Source organism: Triturus cristatus, chromosome 1_1 (genome assembly GCF_964204655.1).
Source record: "Triturus cristatus chromosome 1_1, aTriCri1.1, whole genome shotgun sequence".
NCBI classification, from domain to species: domain Eukaryota; kingdom Metazoa; phylum Chordata; class Amphibia; order Caudata; family Salamandridae; genus Triturus; species Triturus cristatus.
In genome coordinates, this window is record NC_140579.1 from 4229935 (window position 1) to 4244481 (window position 14547).

The 14547-nt window shown below is 48.0% G+C and overlaps 1 protein-coding gene across 1 annotated transcript in view; it reads right to left on the reverse strand.

The window, feature by feature from the left end:
- Positions 1–8809: 8809 nt before the first annotated feature.
- Positions 8810–14547, reverse strand: part of LOC146869059 (uncharacterized) — a 32466-nt gene continuing 26728 nt past the window's right edge. The window contains exon 3 of the mRNA XM_085649179.1: positions 8810–9151. Coding sequence (XP_085505305.1) covers positions 8984–9151 — 168 coding nt within the window. The 3' untranslated portion in view covers positions 8810–8983. The remainder of the gene's footprint in view (positions 9152–14547) is intronic.

Here is a 14547-nt window from a genome sequence, read left to right on the forward strand (position 1 = left end):
CTCTGGGTAAGAAGGAAAAGACAGAGTCCTGTTACTTCTCTGCCACCCGTCCTCGAACGCCAGGAACGCCAAGCTTTATTTATAGGCAATGGTAATTTCTTGCGTCCCGGGAAGCATCTCGCATTTGTTGGAGCTGGAGCTATTGGTATTGTAAATGGCAATGTTTTGTACTTTGAAAAAGGTCTTGTGTTTGTTGGAGCTATTCACATTGTAAATGGCAATGTTTTTTATTTATCCTTAGGGTTTTATATAGCACGAACTTAACAGCCTCAGTTGTGAATTTCGATTCATTAAAGTTTTGTGAGCCCTGAAATTTGCACAAGTAAAATGCTAACAGTATAAATATGGGCACTGTTTAATAAACAAAGCCACTGCAATACAAGAGCAAAGGTGACCGAGTGACTGCTTCTGGGTTGACGGAGTTGCTTACACTCACTGGCCGTTAAAGCTAGCTAGCCCGCTACTATGAGTTTATCAAACTTAATGCTATGTTTTCTTATGTTATGTTATGCTATGCAATGCTATGTTTTGTTATGCTATGCTATGTTTTGTGTATGCTATGCTATGTTTTGTTATGCTATGTTTTGTTTTGTTATGCTATGCTATGTTTTGTTATGCTATGCTATGTTTTGTTTTGTTATGCTATGCCATGTTTTGTTGTGTTTTGCTATGCTGTTTTGTTATGCTATGTTTTGTTATGCTATGCTATGCTTTGTTTTGTTATGCTATGCTATGTTTTGTTGTGTGTTGCTATGCTATGTTTTGTTATGTTATGCTATGATATGTTTTGTTATGCTATGTTTTCTTGTGTTTTGTTATGCTATGCTTTGTTATGCTATGTTTGTTTTGTTATGCTATGCTATATTTTGTTTAGTTATGCTATGCTTTGTTATGCTATGTTTGTTTTGTTATGCTATGCTATATTTTGTTTAGTTATGCTATGCTATGTTTTGTTGTGTTTTGTTATGTTATGCTATGTTTTGTTATGCTATGCTACGTTGTGTTTTGTTATGCTATGCTATGTTTTGTTTTGTTATGCTATGTTTTGTTGTATTTTGTTATGCTATACTATGTTTTGTTATGCTATGTTTTGTTTTGTTATGCTATGCTATGTTTTGTGTTTTGTCATGTTATGCTACGTTTTGTTATGCTATGCTATGTTTTGCTATGCTAAGCTTTGTTTTCTTATGCTATGTTTTGTTATGCTATGTTATGTTTTGTTGTGTTTTGTTATGCTATGCTATGTTTTGTTATGCTCTGCTATGTTTTGTTGTGTTTTGCTATGCTGTGTTTTGTTATGTTATACTATGATGTTTTGTTTTGTTGTGTTTTGTTATGCTATGCTTTATTATGCTATGCTATGTTTTGTTGTGTTTTGTTATGCTATGCTGTTTTGTTATGCTATGCTATGTTGTGTTTTGTTATGCTATGCTATGTTTTCTTATGCTATGCTGTTTTGTTGTGTTTTGCTATGCTGTGCTTTGTTTTGTAATGCAATGTTTTGTTGTGTTTTGTTATGCTATGCTATATTTTGTTTAGTTATGCTATGCTATGTTTTGTTGTGTTTTGTTATGTTATGCTATGTTTTGTTATGCTATGCAACGTTGTGTTTTGTTATGCTATGCTATGTTTTGTTTTGTTATGCTATGTTTTGTTGTGTTTTGTTATGTTATGCTATGTTTTGTTATGCTATGCAACGTTGTATTTTGTTATGCTATGCTATGTTTTGTTTTGTTATGCTATGTTTTGTTGTGTTTTGTTATGCTATACTATGTTTTGTTATGCTATGTTTTGTTTTGTTATGCTATGCTATGTTTTGTGTTTTGTTATGTTATGCTACGTTTTGTTATGCTATGCTATGTGTTGCTATGCTATGCTTTGTTTTGTTATGCTATGCTATGCTTTGTTTTGTTATGCTATGCTATGTTTTGTTATGCTATGTTATGTTTTGTTGTGTTTTGTTATGCTATGCTATGTTTTGTTATGCTCTGCTATGTTTTGTTGTGTTTTGTTATGCTATGCTATGTTTGGCATATTTGTTCTACCTGCAAGGCCCTAGTAAAGTGCACTGCGTGTGCCAGGGCTGGTAGTACAAATGCTACTAGTGGGATGCAGCACTGATTGTGCCACCCACAGGAGTAGCGCTAAAATGATGTCTTAGGCCTGCTTGCAGTGCCTATGTGCAGTCCAGGACTGTCATGTCGACCTGGCCAGTGCAACCACTGACCAGGCCTTATCCTTCCCTTTCTGTAAATGTAAGGCATCCCTATGGTGGCCCTAGGTACCCCCCTGGGCTGGGTGCAGTGTATCTGAAAGGTAGGGCATGTACTGAGGTGTGTAACATGCCCTGGTAGTGAATTACAGCCATTTTCGTTTTTCACTGCTGAGAGGCTGTCTTGCCCATAGGACAGAATGGGGGAGGCTGTTTACATGCCTATCTTCCCCTAAAGGCAAGATAGAAAATCCAAGTTTGGTATCTTTGTGTTCAGAATTTAATTATACATCTTTTTAGCAAGATGGTTTTTAAATTCACTGTGTGAGAAAAGCACTTTTTAGAAAGAAGCTATTCTCCTGTTTAACCTTCCTGTGTGCCTGGGTGCAGATTGGCTGACTGGTGTCATGTGATGGGCTAGGTGGCTCCAGGAGTCTGGATGAGTCAGCAGCAGGGTGAATAGGGAGACCTGCTCTAGATGGGTGGGAGAAGTAGCCCCTGGGTTTGAGTAGGGCTGCCTCTGCCAGCACAATGCTGGCTCCACCCCCTGCTGGCCAGGTTGAGGACTCTGCCTCTGCCAGCACAAAGAAGGCTCCACCTCCTGCTGAGTGTCTAACGACCCTGCCCCTCACTCTGAAAGGAACCAGGTGCTCCAAGGCAGAGCGCACCGGTTTGAGCAGGGGAATCCCCCCACTGACACAAAGAGAGACAAAGACTTGGAGGGGTATAAGAAGAGGACCCCAGACACCTACATTTCAGATCACTGTGGAACTAAGAAGGAACCTCGGCTCAGGAGAAAGCTGGAAGGAACTGAAGAGGAGAAGACTGCCTGCTTGCTGTTTTGCTTTGCTGCCAAGGAGAGGGGAAGGACTCTGCTGTGTCCCCTTCTTTTGATTCTGATCTCCAAGGGCCTGAGGAGAGCTGGCTCCCTGTTAAGAAGTCCCAGGAACAAAAGGACTTCATCACCAGCTCCCCTGGAACTCTGCTGAGGGAGTTCTGACCTGCCTTGGAGTGCTTGCCTAGTCTTGGGGCCTCAGGAGGTCGTTTTGCTGTGTTTGGGAGCTGGAAAGCAGAAAGCGTAAACAAGAGTAACTGGTACCCATCGCATCATCCGTTTGAGGGTCGCATCATCCGGTTGCGAGTCGCAAGATCGAGAGTGCGAGAAGAATTTCATTGCGGCGTCATCGCAGCACCCGGAGTCCCTGCATCGCCGAGTGCATCGAGCATCGTCCCGGTGCATGAAGATTCTTGACACTGCAAAGGTCGTCGCAGAACCAGTTGAGAGCCGCACCACTGCCGGTGCGTGAAAGTATCCAGTTGCTGCGTGTGTCGACGCAGAATCCCGTCCCATGACGCATCGAGGGTTGCGGCGCCCGAAGTCAACGCTTCACCGCACATCGCGACGCATCGAGGGCTGCGGCGCCAGAAGTCAACGCTGCGCCGCGCATCGCGCCGCACCGAAGATCGTCGCATCGTACCTATGCGTGAAGCTTCCCCCTAAGAAACCAACGCAACGAAAGCCAAAGTCATCGCATCCTCCCCCTACAGATCGGAGCCGGCGCATCCACCTCTGCTGCGTGAAGCAGGGCTGCTGCAAAGCCTCCCCAACGTCTCAGGAGTATCGCATCGCCTTTGCCATCTTCCTTGTTATAGCTTTTGGGAATCTTATTGCAACTACAGGTACTGTTGGGCACAAGAGTGTCGCATTTTGTGCATTGAGAGTCGTATTGTGCAGGACACTGATTTTTACATCCTGAAGTACTTTCTGCAAACTCTTGAACTATCTTTAAAGTAACCTTTTAATTGTATGTTGGTTTTTCCGTAGTATTTGGTCTTGTGAAGTTTTTAGTAAAGATACCTTATTTTTCTAAAACTGGTGTGGAGTAAATCTGTGGTGTTTTCACTGTGTTACTGTGAGTGTGGGTACAAATACTTTACACATTGCCTTTGATAGCCTAGACTGCTCAGGCCAAGCTACCTAGAGGGTGAGCAGGGGTTATCTTAACAGTGTATCCCCCTTTCCCTGACTAGAAGCAAGGGTCCCCACTTGGACAGAGGTATCTACCCTGCCAACTAGAGACCCCCAGATCTAACAGTATGTTTGTGCTTTCAGCGGTGCAACAGCATAAAAAGAGGTGCAGCTGCATATGGTCATGAACCCCCAGAAGGATGAAAAGGCTCATTGAACTGGCCAGGATTGGAACCTGCTTGGAGGGCACACATTAGTTCAGAAGCCACCACACCCAGAGTGCAGAGCGGTCCTACACTGGGTGTTAAGTGGCCAGGATCTGAGTTTAATGACTTGACTCAGATGCTGGCTCTCTCCAGAGGGAGGCAATCGTTCAGGATATTTAAACCTCACTATCCTGCTTTTCCAGGTTGACGTGACAGCCTGATTTCCAGTCGCTGCATTAGCTACTGCTGTTTAGTTTGAGGGCTGAGATCTAACTGAAGTCCAATGAATACAAAAGGGGAGATTCTCAAATATTTTGCGCTGGGTTAGAGTCATAAAAGTGACGCTAACCAGCGCAAAATGTTTTTTCCTGATTGACTTTCCTGTGTAAAACTTGTTTTGCGCTGGACAGTTCCCAGAAGCTGCTTTGAATTGCAGTGACTCTACATAAGAAGCTCTCCTACCTGCAGTGACAGAACACTAGGGATTCCCTAACTGCAGTGGCCGTACACTAGGGGCTCTCTTAACTGCAATGACAGTGCACCAGGGGCTCTCTTAACTGCACAGTCAGTACATTAGGAGCTCGCCAAACTGCAGTGACACTCCATTAGGAGCTCTACTACCTGCAGTGACAGTACACTAGGGGCTCTCCTACCTGCAGTGACAGTACACTAGGGGCTCTCCTAACTGCAGCGACAGTACACTAGGAGCTCTCCTAACTGCAGAGTCAGTACATTAGGAGCTCTCCTAACTGCAGAGTGAGTACACTAGGAGCTCTCCTAACTGCAGCGACAGTACACTAGGAGCTCTCCTAACTGCAGTGACAGTACACTAGGGGCTCTCCTAACTGCAGAGTCAGTACATTAGGAGCTCTCCTAACTGCAGAGTCAGTACACTAGGAGCTCTCCTAACTGCAGCGACAGTACACTAGGGGCTCTCCTAACTGCAGAGTGAGTACACTAGGAGCTCTCCTAACTGCAGCGACAGTACACTAGGGGCTCTCCTAACTGCAGAGTGAGTACACTAGGAGCTCTCCTAACTGCAGAGTCAGTACACTAGGGGCTCTCCTAACTGCAGAGTGAGTACACTAGGAGCTCTCCTAACTGTAATGACAGTACACTAGGAGCTCTCCTAACTGCAAAGTCAGTACATTAGGAGCTCTCCAAACTGCAGTGACACTACATAAGAAGATCTCCTACCTTCAGTGACAGTACACTAGGAACTCTCCTAACTGCAGTGACAGTACAGTAGGAGCTCTCCTAACTGCAGAGTCAGTACACTAGGAGCTCTCCTAACTGTAATGACAGTACACTAGGGGCTCTCCTAACTGCAGAGTCAGTACATTAGGAGCTCTCCTAACTGTAATGACAGTACACTAGGAGCTCTCCTAACTGCAGAGTCAGTACATTAGGAGCTCTCCAAACTGCAGTGACACTACATAAGGAGATCTCCTATCTTCAGTGACAGTACACTAGGAGCTCTCCTAACTGCAGTGACAGTACAGTAGGAGCTCTCCTTACTGCAGTGGCAGTACACTGGGAGCTCTCCTAACTGCAGAGTCAGTACATTAGGAGCTCTCCTAACTGTAATGACAGTACACTAGGAGCTCTCCTAACTGCAGAGTCAGTACATTAGGAGCTCTCCAAACTGCAGTGACACTACATAAGGAGATCTCCTATCTTCAGTGACAGTACACTAGGAGCTCTCCTAACTGCAGTGACAGTACAGTAGGAGCTCTCCTTACTGCAGTGGCAGTACACTGGGAGCTCTCCTATCTGCAGTGACAGTACACTAGCAACTCTCCTGACTGCAGTGAGAGTACACCAGAAGCTCTCCTACCTGCAGTGACAATACACCGGGATCTCTCCTTGCAGTGGCATCTCTGTGGGAGGCATCTTTCCTGCAGTAACAGTACATTGCCAGTTCCCCTTACAGCAGAATCACTCTGAAAGATATCCTAACTGCAGTGACAGTTCACTAGGAGCTCTCCTAACTGCACTGCAGTGACAGTGCACTAGGGGCTTCCCTAACTGCAGTGACAGTACATTAGGAGGTCTATGCAGTGTCAGTACACTAGGAGTGCTCTGCAGACACAGTACACTAGGAGCTCTCCTAACTACAGTGACAGTACACTAGGAGCTCTCCTAACTGCAGCGACAGTACACTAGGAGCTCTCCTAATTGCAGTGACAGTACACTAGGAGCTCTCCTAACTGCAGCGACAGTACACTAGGAGCTCCCCTAATTGCAGTGACAGTACACTGGGAGCTCTCCTAACTGCAGTGACAGTACACTAGGAGCTCTCCTAATTGCAGTGACAGTACACTAGGAGCTCTCCTAACTGCAGCGACAGTACACTAGGAGCTCTCCTAATTGCAGTGACAGTACACTAGGAGCTCTCCTAACTGCAGTGACAGTACACTAGGAGCTCTCCTAATTGCAGTGACAGTACACTAGGAGCTCTCCTAATAGCAGTGAAAGTACACTGGGAGCTCTCCTAACTGCAGTGACAGTACACTCGGAGCTCTCTTAACTGTAGAGTCAGTACACAAGGAGCTCTCCTAACTGCAGCGACAGTACACTAGGAGCTCCCCTAATTGCAGTGACAGTACACTAGGAGCTCTCCTAACTGCAGTGACAGTACACTAGGAGCTCTCCTAAATGCAGTGACAGTACACAAGGAGCTCTCCTAACTGCAGCGACAGTCGACTAGGAGCTCCCCTAATTGCAGTGACAGTGCACAAGGAGCTTTCCTAACTGCAGTGACAGTACACTAGGAACTCTCTGCAGTGAGAGTACACTAGGAGCTCTGTGCAGTGACAGTACACTAGGAGCTCTCTACAGTGAGAGTACACTAGGAGCTCTGTGCAGTGCAGTGCAGTGCAGTGCTCCTAATTGCAGTCACAGTACACTGGGAACTTTCCTAACTGCCATGATAGTGCACTGGGCAAAAACAACAGTTGATGGACAGAATGCAGAACAATGTCATACATTCACCCCAGTACAGAGATCTGGACCTAAATCCATCTTTTTTTTCTCACCATGCCATTCCAGTTTGAACCCAGCCATATGCAAATCATTCTTGACCCTGTGCCTCGTGGGAACAGGCCAGCCCGAACTGCCTAGCCAGGTCCTCCCTGGACAGGAAACCAGCATCCTAGGACCGGTTTCGGGGTTTCACCCCCCTTCAGCCAGGATAGCTTAATTCCAGTGGCATGGAGAGCATGGGACCCATGTCTGGGCATACCCTTCCCACTCGGGGTGACAAATGCAAAAACAACAATTGATGGACAGAATGCAGAACAATGTCATACATTCACCCCATTACAGAGATCTGGGCCTAAATCCATCGTTTTTTTGCTCACCATGCCATTCGAGTTTGAACCCAGCCATATGCAAATCAGTCTTGACCCTGTGCCTCATGGGAACAGTCCGGCCTGAACTGCCAAGCCAGGTCCTCCCTTAACTGGAAACAAGCATCCTAGGACCGGTTTCGGGGTTTCACCCCCCTTCAGCCAGGATAGCTTAATTCCAGTGGCATGGAGAGCATGGGACCCATGTCTGAGCATACCCGGCGCACTCGGGGTGACAAATGCAAAAACAACAGTTGATGGACAGAATGCAGAACAATGTCATACATTCACCCCAGTACAGAGATCTGGGCCTAAATCCATCCATGACAGTGCACTGGGGGCTCTCCGAACTGCAGTGACTGTACACTATAAGCTCTCCTAACTGCAGTGACAATACACTGGGACCTCTCCTTGCAGTGGCATCGCTGCGGGAGGCATCTTTCCTGCCAATTAGAAGATGGGGCAGTAGGAGGGGGCAGAGACAGAAGGAGAGGACAGTAGCAGGGTATGGAGCAGTAGGAAGGGACGGGCAGTAGGAGGGAATGAGGCAGTAGGAGGGGACTGGGCAGCTGGAGGGGACGGGGACAGTGTATGAAGCGGGGCAGTAGGAGGGAATGAGGCAGTAGGAGGGGACTGGGCAGCTGGAGGGGACGGGGACAGTGTATGAAGCGGGGCAGTAGGAGGGGATGAGGCAGTAGGAGGAGAAGGAACAGTAGGAAGGGACGGGCAGTATGAGGGGGCAGGTCAGTAAGAGGAAAAGGGACAGGAGGAGGGGACGGGGCAGTAGGAAGGGACAGGGCAGTAGGAGGAGACGTGACAGTAGGAGGCAACGGGCAGTAGGAGGGGATGAGGCAGTAGGAGGAGAAGGAACAGTAGGACGGGACGGGCAGTAGGAGGGGGCAGGTCAGTAAGAGGAAAAGGGACAGGAGGAGGGGACGGGGCAGTAGGAGGTGAAGGGGACAGCAGTACATGCGCCTCAGAACCAACACAGAAGCGAACGAGGTTCGAGAGCCTCTGGGCTCGTCTCTTCGGTGGAGCACAGAGGACATTCAACAGGCAATGAGAAACCACAGCCGGGAAAGTGAGTTTATTGAACAACTTCCGGTGTACATCACAAGGCTTGCACTAGTGAAGGTACCATTTCAGCATTACAGCGTGGCTGCCGCAGTGGAACTGAGGGAGGCGTACACCCTAACTTTCAGGAGTTAGGCATTAGATAGTGTTCAGGTAGAGCTGGGAGGTCTTCTTAGGCTCCTTCAGGCGCTTCTGCAGGTTGCTGCTGAGCCAGACTCCCGCCCTTCGGATCGATGCAGAGGCCGAAGTCCGTGTTGGTGATGGAACCAATGATGGTCCTGTCAGTCTCGCATTTCAGGCCAGCCTCACAGGGGCACTTGTAGTACACATCGTATATAGTCTGCAGGGAGAGAGAAGCCGAATGACTACCAAAGACAACACAAACCAAAGGAAGGTTAGACGAGAAGCAGGCGCGCAACACCCATTGGACTCACAGGGCTTCAGCCCCCCCCCCGTCGTGTGTGGCAGCCCGGGATGAGACAGCTTCCCGGGCAAAAAAGCAGCCGCACCCGAGCACTTCACAGGTCTTTAAAAGACCATTTGCATGTTAATGAGGCCTTGCTGTTGTTTCACCCCTTCTAAGAGCCCCTGCAGCTCCACTCTGCCTATTGCTTAAAGTTCAGCCCCCCCCCGAAATTTTTGCTCAGCCCCCCCCCCCGAAATTTTTGCTCAGCCCCCCCCCCCCCCCCCCCCCGAAATTTGGCTCTAGTTGCGCCTCTGACGAGAAGGACTCACTGAGCGGGGAGGTACCATGGGGGGAGCAGTCTTCAAAGAAGAGAAAGAACCTAAAAGTACATGGAGAGAGGCATCTATGGGACAAATGGAGGACGGAGGCGCCATGGAAACGGTGACTCAGAGGAAGACAGGATATACCAGAGGGTGAGATGGCTTCGGATAAGGTCAAAACGACAGAAGTTATCACATGGGCAGCAAATCTCAGATGAGTGCAAGAAGACAGGAGACACCACGGGGACGAGGGCCTTTGATGAGGCCAGAAAGACAGGAGACACCCCGGGGACGAGGGTCTCGGATGAGGTCAGGGAGACAGGAGACACCACGGGAACGAGGGCCTTGAATGAGGCCAGGAAGACAGGAGACACTACGGGGACGAGGGCCTCGGATGAGGTCAGGGAGACAGGAGACACCACGGGAACGAGGGCCTTGAATGAGGCCAGGAAGACAGGAGACACTACGGGGACGAGGGCCTCGGGTGAGGTCAGGGAGACAGGAGACACCACGGGGACGAGGGCCTTGAATGAGGCCAGGAAGACAGGAGACACTACGGGGACGAGGGCCTCGGATGAGGTCAGGGAGACAGGAGACACCACGGAGACGAGGGCCTTGGATGAGGTCTTGAAGACAGGAGACACCACGGGGACGAGGGCCTTGGATGAGGTCAGGGAGACAGGAGACACCACGGGGACGAGGGCCTTGAATGAGGCCAGGAAGACAGGAGACACCACGGAGACGAGGGCCTTGGATGAGGTCTTGAAGACAGGAGACACTACGGGGACGAGGGCCTTGGATGAGATCAGGAAGACAGGAGACACCACGGGGACGAGGGCCTTGAATGAGGTCAGGAAGACAGGAGATACCAGGGGGGACCGAGCATCTCAGATGAGGTCACGAATGCAGGAGACACCACAGATAGCGAGTCTCAGAGCAAATGAAGAAAGAACAGGCTATCGAAGAGTGAGGAGGATCCAGATGTAGCAGCGCAGCAGGACATACCAAGGAAACAGGGACGAGGGCCTTGAATGAGGCCAGGAAGACAGGAGACACTACGGGGACGAGGGCCTCGGATGAGGTCAGGGAGACAGGAGACACCACGGGGACGAGGGCCTTGGATGAAGTCTTGAAGACAGGAGACACCACGGGGACGAGGGCCTTGGATGAAGTCTTGAAGACAGGAGACACCACGGGGACGAGGGCCTTGGATGAGGTCAGTAAGAAAGAAGACACAACGGGGACGAGGGCCTTGGATGAGGTGAGGAAGACAGGAGACACAACGCGGACGAGGGCCTTGGATAAGGTCAGGAAGACAGGAGACACCACGGGGACGAGGGCCTTGGATGAGTTCAGGGAGACAGGAGACACCACGGAGACGAGGGCCTTGGATGAGGTCTTGAAGACAGGAGACACCACGGGGACGAGGGCCTTGGATGAGGTCTTGAAGACAGGAGACACCAAGGGGACGAGGGCCTTGGATGAGATCAGGAAGACAGGAGACACCACGGGGACGAGGGCCTTGAATGAGGTCAGGAAGACAGGAGATACCAGGGGGGACCGAGCATCTCAGATGAGGTCACGAATGCAGGAGACACCACAGATAGCGATTCTCAGAGCAAATGAAGAAAGAACAGGCTATCGAAGAGTGAGGAGGATCCAGATGTAGCAGCGAAGCAGGACATACCAAGGAAACAGGGATAATTGGACAAAGTTTGGAATCATCATTTGAGAATGCGGTCTCAGATTGTAGAAAGGAGGCCGTTCCATGGAAAGAGGGGGGACACCATCATGAAGGGGGCGTGTCTCTAGAAATCATGGAAGCGGGAGATGCTTCTTGGTCCACTCCTTTTCCCAGAAGCCCCTCTTTCTTCCTTACTCCTATTCCTCTCTAGTGCACAAATGCTGCCACGTTATTACAATATGACACCATGAAGGCACTAGTCTCAGAGTAAGATAAGGAATCTGGCCGCGGAGAGTGTCGCAGGGGATGTTAGGGCGGCTAGTGGCAAAGGTAAATGAGTAAGGCAAGAGAGGCCTAGGGCAAGAGATGCAGAAGAAGTCATGGGAAGAGGTTTCAGTTGAGACGAAGAAGGCAATGCCATTGAAAGTGAGTTTTAGGGGAAGCGAGGCAGGCAAAAGACCCCGGGGAGGGGGAGGGTGTCACATGAAGTCAGAAGCAAAGGAAACTATAGAAAGCCACAGAGAAAGTAAAGAAAGAGCACAGTAACAGAGAGTTGGGAGCTCTGAGGAACTTCATAAGGCAGAAGATAAGAAGAAGGGAGGGATTTGGGTGCAGTCAAGAAGGAAGAGAATACCACAGGGGGGTTCGGGCGGGGTTGAGTCTATGGATTGAAGACATCCTGGAGGGAGGGGTCACTGAAAACCTCAAGGAATAAAGTAGTAAATATCATTGAAGGAGTGGTCTCAGGGGAAGTAAGCAAAGCAGGAAATGTCACATGGACAGATGCTCGAGAAATAGGGAGTTATGGGTTGCTAAGTAAAGGGATGTCAGAAAGTGAAGGAGGCTGAAGATAGTAAGGAAAGATGGATATTACAAAAACGCAAATAAGCAGTAGATACCATGGCTAGAGGTGTCTTAGAAGCAGATAGGAAAGCTAGCAATATCATGGAAAGAAATGTGCAGAGTAACTTAAAGAGCAGAGAAATTCGATGCGGTAATGAGTTCATGGAAGAGGGGTAGTGGATACCATGGAAGGAGAATGGATTCTCTGATGAAGCCAAGAAAGCAGGAGAAATGTACTGGAGAGAGGGGCGCAGAGGAAGTAGGTGGCTATAGATTTGTGGAGTCAAATCCCCAGACCCAGAAGATCTAACTAGCCCCCCCCACTATACTGATATTCTCTGTGAGGTACAAATTGACAATTTACATGCCCAAGGGCACTCATATATATGATGAGCAATATCCCTTTACAGGTGAATTGCAACACATATATGGCTTCCGCAACAAGCATAGTGCCTGCAGGTTTTGTTAGAACATTTACAAAGTACAGGAATGACCTATTGCCTTTGGCATGAACATCTCAACAATTTAACCCAAGGTTTACAGATATTGTTAGTAAAATCAGGTCTCTACCTAAGGAGCTCAAACTGATTTTTAGGCAGAACTAAACAGTGATACAACATTAGAAACATGTATCTCCCTCATAATCAGCAAAATGCTACCTAGACTTGATACATTACGGGATCCACAGATCTTCTGTGACTCCTCCTAGGTTTACCCAGTTTCCAAGAAATATTTTGTTATTCTCCACAAACGGGCCAGCTTTCCCCAGGTCTTCACTTAAGTGAGCCCCAGAGGACAGCTGTACCTAGGTGCCCTTCACCAACGGGGCGCCCAACTTGTCTCTCCTGCAAAACTTTTCCCTAGAATTTCTCCTTGGAAATGGGGCAGTTTGGGGTGTGTCACTGCCTCCTTGTAGCCAGCTTGAAAGTTTGATGCGGATGCATAAGGTCCGCGGGGTCAAAACGCATATCTTTCAAAATCCCACATCTCCACAACCACTTCCCTGCTTTTGACGCGCTTTGGAGCAGTTTGCTCCTCAGAGTAGCCTCTCTGTTTAAGAAGGTGACAGTTATTTCTTCACAACTGCAATCTTCTTTAGATGCTGCCGTCTGATAGGGTATTCCATCAGTACCCCTTCTTAACTGTGAGTCCTCCTCTTCCCTCAAGGTCTATGCAGCATCCCCAACAGGGTTGAGATCCAAGTCCTTTTCACAACTCTTTGGTCAAAATGCTGCTGGTCTATGCCTCTACAAGGCATCTCTCCTTTGGGGTGCGATCAAGCACTCTCCTATTCTCCAGCAGGAAGCTCCTGCTTCTCCAGGCCGTCTACAGCTGTCGCTGCAGAGGTCTTATCCAGGTTGTCCTCACAGGGGAAGTAAATCAGCGATTGGGGATTCTGAGTCTGGAAATCACGTAGTCCTCATTTTCTCCGCTATGTGGGTGTTGACACAGGACAGTCAGAATCCTGATACACTGGCCTGGATGGCGCATCAGGCTAAAGTCTTTGTCGATGGGTGTGCCTGGCAGGAGAATCTGAGACAAAGATACACAAAAAAGAGAGGCTTCCCATTCAGCGTCTACAGAAAAACTGTCTGCAGTAACATATCTTCCCATACTTGTCTTACTTCTACAGGCAAGTGAAACTTTGAGAAACGAGGGCTTAGATAAATCCACAGAAGAAGATGGTGAACATGTATGATTGTAAGTCTCAGGAGATTTATGGAATGCACGCAATGGCCACAGGCGGTCCCACAAGGATTCTGGGCAACCGAGGGTGCCCACGAAGTTCTGTGAGTTCCTGTGAGGCATATGATGCCCAGGGTAAACAAAAACTCCATGAGATTCCTCAGAGGCTTTGGATGCCCATGGCAACAAGCTGTCCAATGAGATTCCTGGGTGTAGTATTGTTCAAATGAAGAAATCCCGACGAGGTAGTGAAATGTCCAAGTTAGTTTATTTCAAGCACAGGACCCACGACCTCCTGCTTCCAGACTCAACAGCAAGTTCTCATCTGAGCACCTACATTCTAATCATGAGAATACTACAACACTCTATGTTCCCAACATGAACTTCCTGAATTAAAGTAAAACCACATGAAATACATTACCCCACATTACACCCCCCTGTCCTTAATGCAAAATATATATATATATATATTAACAAATTCAATATTTGATCAATAATACACATAATCTCTGGAGTGGATAGGAGCAGATCTTACTCTGGAACTACATCTAATCAAATTGTCTTCACCACTGCCAGGAGTAGTACTAGATGGTGTTGCAGCCCTATTAACATTAGTTGCAATATCACCTCTGTCCAAGTTTTTACTAGCTCCAGAAGTTTGCACATTTCCATTGTAACCTGAATGTGTCAAGGTGCCTAATCAAACCAATCACGTCTTTCATACACTCCAGCAGAACCCACCTTTGTAAAAGAATTCCTGCTTGTTCCCCAGTTACCTTAACTAAAGCGTTTCTATT